Source organism: Lepidochelys olivacea (assembly GCF_965140295.1).
Source record: "Lepidochelys olivacea isolate rLepOli2 genome assembly, chromosome: 6".
NCBI classification, from domain to species: Eukaryota; Metazoa; Chordata; order Testudines; family Cheloniidae; genus Lepidochelys; species Lepidochelys olivacea.
The window spans coordinates 123,736,697-123,749,722 of record NC_140416.1 but is presented as its reverse complement, the minus strand read 5'-3'; the positions used below and the strand labels follow the sequence as shown (position 1 = coordinate 123,749,722).

The following is a 13,026-nucleotide window of genomic DNA, read 5'->3' as shown; positions in this document are numbered from 1 at the left end:
TGCAAATTTTGCCACCTCACTGTTTACCCCCTTTTCCAGATCATTTATGAATATGCTGAATTAGACCGGATCCAGTACAGACCACTGGGGGACACCTCTATTTACCTCTCTCCATTCTGAAAACTGACCATTTAGTCCTACCCCCTGTTTCCTATCTTTTAACCAGTTACCAATCCATGAGAGGACCTTCCCCCTTATCCCATGACTACCTACTTTGCTTAATAGCCTTTGGTGAGGGATCCTGTCAAAGGCTTTCTGAACATCTAAATACACTATATCCACTGGATCCCCCTTGTTCACATGCTTGCTGACCCCCCTCAAAGAATTCTAGTAGATTGGTGAGGCATGATTTCCCTTTACAAAAACCATGTTGACTATTCCCCAACAAATTATGTTCATCTATGTGTCTGACAATTTTGTTCTTTACTATAGTTTCAATCAGTTTGCCCGGTACTGAAGTCAGGCTTACTGGCCTGTAACTGCCGGGGTCACCTCTGGAGCCCTTTTTAAAAATTGGTGTCACATTAGCTATCCTCCAGTCATTTGGTACAGAAGCTGATTTAAATGATAGGTTACAGACTACAGTTAGTAGTCCTGCATAACAAAAGAATAAAGTAAAATCCAACATTCTTATATCATTAGCAAATTTCTCAAGTGAAAAAGCTAGTTAACATTTACCATTTATAAAAAGGCATAGGTTTTCTAATGGTTTCTCTTTCCTATTTACATTTTTCATTTTAAAAGCTGATATATCAAAAGTCAGTGTTGTAAAAATAGTAATAGAAATTTTTTATACCCTTTTATTCACATGAAAGGAAAGGAACAGTACAAGATCCACTTTTTTCTCTTAAGATCAGGAAATACAAGTTTTCACCTGCCTTCTCTCTACTTTCTTAAACATTAAGCATCAAATTAACCTTTAGAACCAAAATACGATTACACTTGTCCTTTGAACTCTTAGGATGAGAAACTTTGCTTTTCTCGCCTCTCCTTCACACACACAAAAAAAAAAACCCCTGAGCTGATGGCTCAAACTATTTGATTTATTTGGGCCTACTGCTTTGTTATCTAGATGCATAACAAATTAAAACTGTCCATATCAACCCACACAAACAAATCTCTCTCCATACCACTCTATAAGACCATAACTTGTAGTGGCCCAGATTAAAGGTGCACTTCACACCATTCTCTGAAAGCCAATAAACTCAAGCGCTGCTAAGGGACCAGAAAAAGCAGGTGCCGTAGCTGAGGACCCTCCACCAAAATCAACTTACCTCCATTTAAGAGTTTCAGGTAGACTTTGTCAACAAAACACCTCAGCTGATTCCAGCAGTTATCAGTTTGCATACAGAAAACATGCACTCCCTAAAACTACCAAATTCAGCACCATAAAGGGATGGATGTATTAGAACTAAAACCTTGAACTACACCCAAAGCAGACCACACCTCACACACAGCATGGATGTAATCTCCTCATGCTGGTCCATTCCAATTAATAGGAAAGCCAGGCATTCCGTGCTACCTGAAGCTACCACTTCAAGTAAAGTCCCAAGCAGAACAGTGAAATAGTTCAACCTGAAGGTGACAAAGACACTGATGACTTAGGAGAGTTCAATGTAATTTTTTTTTTAAATTAGTCCGCTAACTACAGATGGGGAAAAAAGTGACATTAACTGCTGAGTAGAGCAATTTGTTTGTTTATCAAAGAGGTTAAGGACAGCTTTACTACAGCTTAGGCAGTGTTGTTGTAGCCATACTGGTCCGAGATGTGAAGAAGAGCTCTGTGTAAGCTTGAAAGCTTCTCTCTTTCACAAAAATAAGTTGGTCCATAAAATATATTACCTCATCCAACTGGTTTCTCTTTTGAATCCCAGTAGACAATTCAGTTTCAAGCTATTAGAAGCCACAGACAATTCTAATTTCTCCCAAGAACAAAATTTTAACAATAAGCCACAAAAGAGTAAATGGTTGTTTTAAACTGCCCCTCCCCACAAAGCCTAAATGCTGTTTATGTGACAGTCTAGGGCCCTTGGATCACTTTCTGTTAAAACCACTCTTAAGGGTATTTCATATCCCCAATGTGGCTTGTACAAGAAGCAGACAAAAGTAGCCATTCAGGCAACTAAGTACTGCTGAAAGGTAAGGCACCAGAAATTCTTTCAATAAAAACTGGATTTCTATCTGAACAGATAGAAATCCGGGCTCATAAAGAAGGACGACAAACTAACTCCAAACAGTTCATCAAGCCATAAAAGAAAGCAATGAGTCACAAAAATGATTTTACAGAAGTCAGTAGCAAGAAACTGCTTATAAATTTCCCACACTATTTCATTTTCTATTACAAATGATTTATCAAAGTAGAAAAATAAATTGCATGAACTCTTGACAAACAAATGTAAAAAGGTTATTTTAATAGCAAACAAAGTTAGGGATCCACACTCTAAAAGCACTATGCCTAATCAGGGTGTACATTGGTAAGCTGCTTACCACCAGACGGGCAAGATGAACAAGGCATTCACCAACCGGATAAATCTTAAATGCAGCTTTAGTTCTTTAAAGTGTTAACCTTAAAAGGCTGAATTAAGAGCCTTAAAGTAGCTCCCAATTCAATTTATTATTGTTAAATAGCCTGGCAGACTCCACAGCACTTGAGTGACTGGAAGTACTAATGGAGAAACAGCAACTTCTCTCTGAAGTATTACCGTAAACATTCCTACAGATTAGACTTCAGAGGGAAACCGATTCTTCTCAGGCCAGTTACGGTGATCAATAGTGCTGCAGAGAACTACGCAGCTATGAGAAGCTACCTGTGTACAAATACATCAACTGGGCTGGAACAGGGAGTGAAAAAAACAATGGAACTGAAGAATGAAAGGAAAGAGGATTACCAGCTTAGGCGGCCTTTGTGGTTATAACCTATAAGAACAGTCATTCAATAGAAAAGGAGTAATTTTAATTGCACATACCTCACCTGCACCCACTTTAACACAATGAGCAACAGGCTTTCTGTAGGGCATTCAGTTTTCACGTGTGAGCAGCATGGAACAGACATAAGATTGTAACAACCAACAAAACCCTAAATGACTAAATCATAACGTGTCTTTGGATTATCATTGTCCATAGCCTCGCCAAACTAACAACTTAACACTTGATAACACTCTTCACCGTAAATTGTGTCATCAGAAACAGGATACACACACTGAACTAAAATTTGGATCTAATGCAGGAAATATAAAGGCACCCAAACCTGAGTTGTACTGGCTGGACATATTCCTTGCGAAATCTTTTCAGGTCTGCACTGATTGGCTGCTCTCCTTTCTCTATTGCCAACCTATCTGCTTCAGTAGGCTCAGGCTCTGGGATTTCAAACCTATGAACAAAAGCACAAAGCTGGTTATTGAACAAAACCTTTTTAAATAAAATCAACTAAGTAAAAACATAATTAAAATGGTTTAAGTAAGGTGAAAACTCCTGAGCAACGCATGAGTGGGTATATGCTGCTCTAATTCCAGTTTTGATTTACTTCAAGACTATCTTAAAAGCCACACCTTTGGTGCATTGATGAAAAGTTAAGGAATGCAGTAATGATCTTTTCAAAGCTTATAATTTCATTGCCCTTCATTTGTGTCCTGACACTAGCCAACAAATTAAAGATCTTTATCTTCAAGGTCCTACAAAATACAATCCACATCTACATCTCAATTCATCTCTTAGCCTCCCTCTCTCCACTATTCCCTTTTGGTCTTGTCAAGCTGTATCATTCATTTTAATTGGTCATTTCATTTCATCCATGAATCCCTCCTAAATTATTGTCACCCTACTGATTTCTCTGCACACTGTGTTACCTGAGAAGTTCCATACCCTGTGTTAGACTGCAAGCTCCTTTTGGTAGGGATCATATCCTCTATATAGCTTTAAAAGCCCAGTGTATGTTTATGGGGCTATACAGTTCATAACAGTAATTTTTATCATCGTTGTTTGGTAGCAGGGTAGCGCCCAGAAGCCTTGCTCAGGATGGGACCATTATCGTACTGCAAACACATTGGCCCATGATCCAAAAAAGCTTATATTAGAAATGCAAAAAGACAAAGGGAGGAGGAGGAGGAGGAGGAGAATACAAGCACATGCCTTGTTTTTTTACCATCTTTATTTTTAATTCTTGTGCCCTGGAAGACAGGCAATGTACTTCAAAAATAACCAAATGGATCAAACTTTCAAAAATGTAATCTCAGCACAAACAGGCATGAAGTTTCAGTTTAAAACTGTGGCTGAAAATAAGTGTTAATAACGGCAGTGCTGTTTCAAGCACAAGCATTGTGCTGCCAGTACTATGATGATTTATTTGTATCCCCCCAGCACCGAGGAGCCCTCAGTCATGGACCAGGACCCATTGTGCTAGGTGTTGTACAAACACAGACCAAAAAGACAGTGCAGTTATATTATTGTAGTGAAACTATGTAGCATCTTTCATTTCAAAGGATCCCAATAAAGCTTCACAGACACAGCTTCACCACGGGGACAGAGGTAAGCAACCACAGCACAGCACACTGCATAACACTGAGGGTGGAGGAACTGTTGTACCAAGGAGGCACAGACCTGCGCTTGGGGCCCCATTTCTCAGAGTCACACAACAGAGGACAGTAGACATCCGCTTTCATTTTTTAGAAAATCATGCAAGTTTTTAGTCTACATGGCTGCAAGCAAAGAGAAGCTTGAAAAGGTGACCCAAGTATAATCTATGCTGTGATGTCTGCAAACAATTTAAAACAACAGCTTTGAAAGGTGTGACATCTACACAGATGTTAATGCCAAGATCCACTATCACCACTCTAGCAGAGGACTATGTATGGCAGATGGAAAAAATTGCAGCAGGCCCCACCCTCTCATGTGTATACCTTCCTTGTGCTGGATTAAGAATCGGGCTGCCCTATTACCATCCTGGCCTCTCCATGAAAAAAGGGACCCCTGCTGTTGCTCCTACGGGAAAGAAGAGAATGACAGGACAGGACCAGTGCTTCTGTTTGGCAGAAGAATGATGCCCCCTGCCTCTGGCACTCCAAGATGGGGGAGTTGTTGAGGTGAAGCCACGGTGGCCCCATGTCATGGCGCACCTAGAACCCTGGATGGTCTTAATCCAGCCCTGCACGTGCCTAATTTTAATAATGTGCTTTACGTATTTACAGGATCAGGGTCTAAAGCTTAGACATCAAAGACATGGTTTGAGCATTGGCCTGCAAATGCCAGGGTTGTGAGTTCAATCCTTGAGGAGACCATTTAGAGATCTGGGGCAAAAATTGTAGATTGGTCCTGCTTTGAGCAGGGGGGTTGGACTAGATGACCTCCTGAGGTCCCTTCCAACCCTGATACTCTATGATTGCACTGCAATCATCAGAAGAGAAGGAGCAAGTAATCTAAACTGAAACACCCCAGTGTCTTCAAAAGAAATGTTTGTTGTTTACCTTTCAATCAACAAGCTCAGCAATTCCTGTGGTTTACAAAAGGAGCGGTAGGTAGTAAGGAACGTGCGAACAAAATTAGGATCTGTGAAGGGAAAACAAGAAAATTAAAACAAGAAATTTCAACTTTCACTGATAAAAAATGGTTGAATTTTTTTTTTTTTAAATTGCAGCAAAAAAAGTTAGCCAGAGGCACTCAGCACAGAACATTCCTGCTTAACATTTCAACCAAATGCTTAAAGTTGGGCAAAATTATAAGCAACTGAAAATAGGGTCTTATATAATGGGAAGTATCATGCAGCCTTAACTATAGGCATTGCTACTTGTGCCTCCTATATTACAAGATATAGCAACTTAAGTTATTTTTACTATTTCAGCTTAACCATAAAGGTTTGGGTTTTTTTTTAAACTTATTAGTTGTAATTTTTGTATGCATAAAGATCTTCTAATATGCCTACTATTTTGTGTAAGGCTGCAGCATTGTTTCATCATTCCAAATCATACAAGTCAGACACTTGCAGGATTGCTCCATACAGTATATTTTCTGAGCAGCAGCTTCTAAACTTTATTGCTTCATGTTTCACCTTCTTATCCCTGGTCTACACTAGGAGTTGAGGTCGAATTTAGCAGCGTTAAATCGATTTAACCCTGCACCCATCCACACGACGAAGCCCTTTTTTTCAACTGAAAGGGCTCTTAAAATCGATTTCCTTACTCCACCCCCGACAAGGGGATTAGCGCTGAAATCGGCCTTGCCGGGTCGAATTTGGGGTACTGTGGACGCAATTAGACGGTATTGGCCTCTGGGAACTATCCCAGAGTGCTTCATTGTGACCACTCTGGACAGCGCTCTCAACTCAGATGCACTGGCCAGGTAGACAGGAAAAGGCCCGCAAACTTTTGAATTTCAGTTTCCTGTTTGGTTTCAGAGTAACAGCCGTGTTAGTCTGTCTTCGCAAAAAGAAAAGGAATACTTGTGGCACTTTAGAGACTAACCAATTTATTTGAGCATGAGCTTTCGTGAGCTACAGCTCACTTCATCGGATGCATACCGTGGAAACTGCAGAAGACATTATATACACACAGAGACCATGAAACAATACCTCCTCCCACCCCACTCTCCTGCTGGTAATAGCTTATCTAAAGTGATCATCAAGTTGGGCCATTTCCAGCACAAATCCAGGTTCTCTCACCCTCCGCCCCCCCACAAACAAACTCACTCTCCTGCTGGTAATAGCCCATCCAAAGTGACCACTCTCTTCACAATGTGTATGATAATCAAGGTGGGCCATTTCCTGCACAAATCCAGGTTCTCTCACTCCCTCACCCCCCTCCAAAAACCACACACACAAACTCACTCTCCTGCTGGTAATAGCTCATCCAAAGTGACCACTCTCCCTACAATGTGCATGGTAATCAAGGTGGGCCATTTCAGCACAAATCCAGGCTCTCTCACCCCCCCCCCCCCGGGGAACACACACACACACAAACTCACTCTCCTGCTGGCAATAGCTCATCCAAACTGACCACTCTCCAAGTTTAAATTCAAGTTTAACCAGAACGTCGGGGGGGGGGGGGGCCGCGTAGGAAAAAACAAGGGGAATTAGGCTACCTTGCATAATGACTTAGCCACTCCCAGTCTCTATTTAAGCCCTGGCAAGCTGCAGGTGAGTGCAGAGCTCATCAGCAGAGGTGACCACAATGGAGTCCCAGAATCGCAAAAGAGCTCCAGCATGGACCGAACGGGAGGTACGGGATCTGATCGCTGTATGGGGAGAGGGATCCGTGCTATCAGAACTCCATTCCAGTTTTCAAAATGCCAAAACATTTGTCAAAATCTCCCAGGGCATGAAGGATAGAGGCCATAACAGGGACCCGAAGCAGTGCCGCGTGAAACTTAAGGAGCTGAGGCAAGCCTATCAGAAAACCAGAGAGGCGAACGGCCGCTCCAAGTTTGAGCCCAAAACATGCCGCTTCTATAATGAGCTACATGCCATTTTAGGGGGTTCAGCCACCACTACCCCAGCCATGTTGTTTGACTCCTTCAATGGAGATGGAGGCAACACGGAAGCAGCTTTTGGGGATGAGGAAGACGATGAGGAGGAGGTTGTAGATAGCTCACAGCAGGCAAGCGGAGAAACCGGTTTCCCCGACAGCCAGGAACTGTTTCTCACCCCGGACCTGGAGATAGTACCCTCTGAACCCACCCAAGGCTGTCTCCCAAACCCGCCAGGCGGAGAAGGGACCTCTGGTGAGTGTACCTTTTAAAACACTATGCATGGTTTAAAAGCAAGCATGTTTAATGATTAATTTGCCCTGGCATTCGCGACTCTCCTGGATGTACTCCCAAAGCCTTTGTCCAAGGTTTCTGGGGAGGGCAGCCTTATTCTGTCCACCATGGTAGGACACTTTACCACTCCAGGCCAGTAGCACGTACGCGGGAATCATTGTAGAACAAAGCATTGCAGCGTATGCTTGCTGGTGTTCAAACAACATCCATTCTTTATCTCTCTGTGTTATCCTCAGGAGAGTGATATCATTCATGGTCACCTGGTTGAAATAGGGTGCTTTTCTTAAGGGGACATTCAGAGGTGCCCGTTCCTGCTGGGCTGTTTCCCTGTGGCTGAACAGAAATGTTCCCTGCTGTTAGCCACGGGGAGAGAGGAGGGGCTAGCCACGTGGTGGGGGGAGGCAAAATGCGACCTTGGAACGAAAGCACATGTGCTATGCATGTAATGTTAACAGCAAGGTTTACCATGAAAGAGTGTACCCATTGTTCTATAAAATGGGTCTTTTTAAATACCACTGTCCCTTTTTTTATCTCCACCAGCTGCATGTGTTTCAAGAATCACAGGATCTTCTCCTTCCCAGAGGCTAGCGAAGATTAGAAGGTGAAAAAAAACGCACTCGTGATGAAATGTTCTCTGAGCTCATGCTGTCCTCCCACACTGACAGAGCACAGACGAATGCGTGGAGGCAGACAATGTCAGAGTGCAGGAAAGCACAAAATGACCGGGAGGAGAGGCGGCGGGCTGAAGAGAGTAAGTGGCGGGCTGAAGAGAGGCTGAAGCTGAAATGTGGCGGCAGCGTGGTGAGAGGAGGCAGGATTCAATGCTGAGGCTGCTGGAGGATCAAACTAATATGCTCCAGCATATGGATGAGTTGCAGGAAAGGCAGCTGGAGCACAGACCGCCACTACAGCCCCTGTGTAACCAACTGCCCTCCTCCCCAAATTCCATAGCCTCCAGCCACCCAGCCACTCCACCCCAGAGAATTGCCCAAGCAACAGAAGGCTGGCATTCAATAAGTTTTAAAGTGCTGTGTGGCCTTGTCCTTCCCTCCTCCACCACCCCACCCAGTGCGTCTCTCCTCCACCACCCCTCCCGGGCTACCTTGGCAGTTATCCCCCTATTTCTGTGATGAATTAATAAAGAATGCATAAATGTGAAGCAACAATAACTTTATTGCCTCTGCAAGTGGTGACTGAAGGGAGGAGGGGAGGGTGGTTAGCTTACAGGGAAGTAGAGTGAACCAAGGGGCGGGCGGTTTCATCAAGGAGAAACAAACAGAATTTTCACACCATAGCCTGGCCAATCATTAAACTGGTTTTCAAAGCTTCTCTGATGCGCACCACACCCTCCTGTGCTCTAACCGCCCTGGTGTCTGGCTGCGCGTAACCAGCGGCCAGGCGATTTGCCTCAACCTCCCACCCCGCCATAAACGTCTCCCCCTTACTCTCACAGATATTGTGGAGCACACAGCAAGCAGTAATAACAGTCGGAATATTGGTTTCGCTGAGGTCTAACCAAGTCAGTAAACTGCGCCAGCACGCTTTTAAACGTCCAAATGCACATTCTACCACCATTCTGCACTTGCTCAGCCTCTAGTTGAACAGCTCCTGACTACTGTCCAGGCTGCCTGTGTATGGCTTCATGAGCCATGGCATTAAGGGGTAGGCTGGGTCCCCAAGGATAACTACAGGCATTTCAACATCCCTGACTGTTATTTTTTGGTCTGGGAATAAAGTCCCTTCCTGCAGCTTTTGAAACAGACCAGAGTTCCTGAAGATGCGAGTGTCATGTACTTTTCACGGCCATCCCATTGATGTTGGTGAAACGTCCCCCGTGATCCACCAGTGCTTGCAGCACTATTGAAAAGTACCCCTTGTGGTTTATGTACTTGCCCGCTTGGTGCTCCGGTGCCAAGATAGGGATATGGGTTCCATCTATGGCCCCACCACAGTTAGGGAATCCCATTGCAGCAAAGCCATCCACTATGACCAGCACATTTCCCAGGGTCACTACCCTTGATATCAGCAGATCTTTGATTGCATTGGCTACTTGTATCACAGCAGCCCCCACAGGAGATTTGCCCACTCCAAATTGATTCCCGACTGACCGGTAGCTATCTGGCATTGCAAGCTTCCACAGGGCTATTGCCACTCGCTTCTCAACTGTGAGGGCTGCTCTCATCTTGGTATTCATGTGTCCCATGGCAGGGGAAAGCAAGTCACAAAGTTCCATGAAAGTGCCCTTATGCACGCGAAAGTTTTGCAGCCACTGGGAATCGTCCCAGACCTGCAACACTATGAGGTCCCACCAGTCTGTGCTTGTTTCCCGAGCCCAGAATTGGCATTCCACGGCATGAACCTGCCCCATTAGCACCACGATGCCCACATTGCCAGGGCCCGTGCTTTGAGAGAAGTCTGTGTCCATGTCCTCATCACACTCGTCACCGCACTGACGTCGCCTACTCACCTGGTTTCGCTTTGCCAGGTTCTGATGCTGCATATACTGCTGGATAATGTGCGTGGTGTTTAATGTGCTCCTAATTGCCAAAGTGATCTGAGCGGGCTCCATGCTTGCCGTGGTATGGCGTCTGCACAGAAAAAAGGCGCGGAACGATTGTCTGCCGTTGCTCTGACGGAGGGAGGGGCAACTGACGACATGGCTTACAGGGAATTAAAATCAACAAAGGGGGTGGCTTTACATCAAGGAGAAACAAAAACAACTGCCACACAGAATGGCCCCCTCAAGGACTGAACTCAAAATCCTGGGTTTAGCAGGCCCATGCTCAACCCACTAAGCTATCCCTCCCTCTGATATTTCAGGCAGGACTGAATCTCCATTAAAGTTTTCAAGGTGCCCCTGACAGACCTCACCAAAACGATTGTCAGCCACTGATTTCACGGAGGGAGGGAGGGAGGGGGGGAGAAAATGAATACAAAACAAATCTGGTTTATTTCTTGTTTTGATCCACTCCATCTATCTTTTACATCTTTGGCTGGCAGCAGACGGTGCAGCAGGACTACAAGCTATCCACATCTCCTGGTTGCTCAGCAGAAGATGGTGCAATAGGACTGCCTGCAGGACTAAAGAGAATGACTTGGTCGAGTCACTGCTAATTTAGTCCCTGCACCCATCTGCCCAGGCGCTCCTGACCGACGTTACCGAAGCGGCCAGGAGCACCTCGGACATGATGAGGATGGTTTTCAGGCCTATTGCACCATCTGCTGCCAAAAGGCAATGGGTTGCTGCTGCTGTGTAGCAATGCAGTACCGCGTCTGCCAGCACCCATGAGACATACGGTGACAGTGAGCTGAGCGGGCTCCATGCTTGCCGTGGTATGGCGTCTGAACAGTTAACTCAGGAAAAAAGGCGCGAAATGATTGTCTGCCATTGCTTTCACGGAGGGAGGGCGGGCCTGACGACATGTACCCAGAAACACCCGCGACAATGTGTTTTTGCCCCATCAAGCATTGGGATCTCAACCCAGAATTCCAATGGGTGGCAGAGACTGCGGGAACTGTGGGATAGCTACCCACAGTGCAACACTCCGGAAGTCGACGCTAGCCTCGGTACTGTGGAAGCACTCCACCGAGTTAATGCACTTAGAGCATTTTGTGTGGGGACACACACAATTGACTACATAAAAACAATTTCTAAAAAACCGACTTCTATAAATTCAACCTAATTTCGTAGTGTAGACATACCCTTAAAAAAAGCACTGTGAAATCATAGAAGATTAGGGTTGGAAGAGATCTCAGGAGGTCATCTAGTCAAACTCCCTGCTCAAAACAGGACCAACCCCAAGCCGGCCTTAAAAACCTCTAAGGAAGGAGATTCCACCATCTCCCTAGGCAACCCATTCCAGTGCTTCACCACCTTCCTAGTGAAATAGTGTTTCCTAATATGTTCCAGTAGTTCCAGTGACTTCTGGAGGACTCTGAGTGGGCAGTCTGGTCATGAGCTACATATTGCAGGATGCATTGCTTTAGTGTTTACACCCTTCATGCATCTATAGATACATGCTCCAACTTTGTGATTTCTTAGCCAAGGTATACACATCACTTAGTTCTTTCAGTTTCTCATAAATCAGTTCCCTGATTTTTTCCCCCTCTTCTCTAAATGGCTTTGAATTTGTCAGCATCTTCCAAGCATCAGTAACATGGTGCTTAGGACGGAAAGCAATGTTCTAGGTGCAGTTACCCAGAGCTAGAGAGAGCCTACTGTCTTCCAACACTTTGACCCAATGCCTCTGAGTATGCAGCCCAGTATCACATAAGCCTCTTTTGTTGCCACATTATAATATGGAGATACCTATCTCAGAACTGGAAGGGACCTTGAAAGGTCATCGAGTCCAGTCCCCTGCCTTCAGAGCAGGACCAAGTACCGTCCCTTATTTTTGCCCCAGTTCCCTAAATGGCCCCCTCAAGGATTGAACTCACATTTAGCAGGCCAAAGAACAAACCACTGAGCTATCCCTCCCCTCATTGCATTGTGAATGTTTCTAATTTCTCTGTTTGCAGAGTTGCAGTAGCCATGTTATGTACTTGAAAACTTATCACATCCCCTCTGTCTTCTCTTTTCCAGACTAAATAAACCCAATTTTTTCAATCTTCCTTCATAGGTCGTTTTCTAGACCTCTGATCCTTTTTGTTGCTCTTCTTGTGGGCGAACATTTTTCACAAAATGATCACTCCATATCTGACCTCTCAGTTCTCATTCTCAAAGGAAACCTGCACAACACCTTCAATGTTTCACCTTGTATTTAGATGTGACATTGAGCTCCTTTCTCAGACCCGAAAAGGTCAGTGTAAACTCAAAATCTTGTCTCTTTCACCAATAGAAGCTAGTCCAATATATTACATCTCACCCAACTCGTTTCTAATTCACTCTTACCTAACACTTTTAAAATGACTGCTTTTGAGGTTCCCCCTGCCCCACTGAGCATGTGAGTACTATTCACTGGGTACTATTGCCCTTATTTCTAATCCACGTATCTTTGTAATTACTTTTGTCCTGAAGGACAATCCCAATTCTTCCCAATTTAGTGGAGTATACAAATTTTAATGTGCTCTATTATTTCTTACAGCTCAGTGAAGATGTTAATTAAACCTGGACCTACCAATCACCTCCTTTTGTACCCCATGAGACCAGTGTCATTTTGAAAGTTCTTTGGTACCCAGGACTCTGGAATTGAATCCAGAGCCAGTCTGAGAATCTGAACTGCACACTGGAACAAAGCCTACCTAAAACTAATGTAAAACCACAATATCTGTAACAACCTA

The 13,026-nt window shown here is 44.3% G+C and overlaps 1 protein-coding gene across 1 annotated transcript in view; it reads right to left on the bottom strand.

The window, feature by feature from the left end:
* The window catches only part of SOS2 (SOS Ras/Rho guanine nucleotide exchange factor 2), a 107,838-nt gene that overhangs the window by 28,942 nt on the left and 65,870 nt on the right, over positions 1–13,026 (bottom strand). Inside the window, exons 11-12 of the mRNA XM_084632645.1 lie at positions 5,460–5,541; positions 3,248–3,370 (exon numbers count right to left, since the gene is read on the bottom strand). Of these exons, the coding sequence (XP_084488771.1) occupies positions 3,248–3,370; positions 5,460–5,541 (205 nt within the window). The remainder of the gene's footprint in view (positions 1–3,247; positions 3,371–5,459; positions 5,542–13,026) is intronic.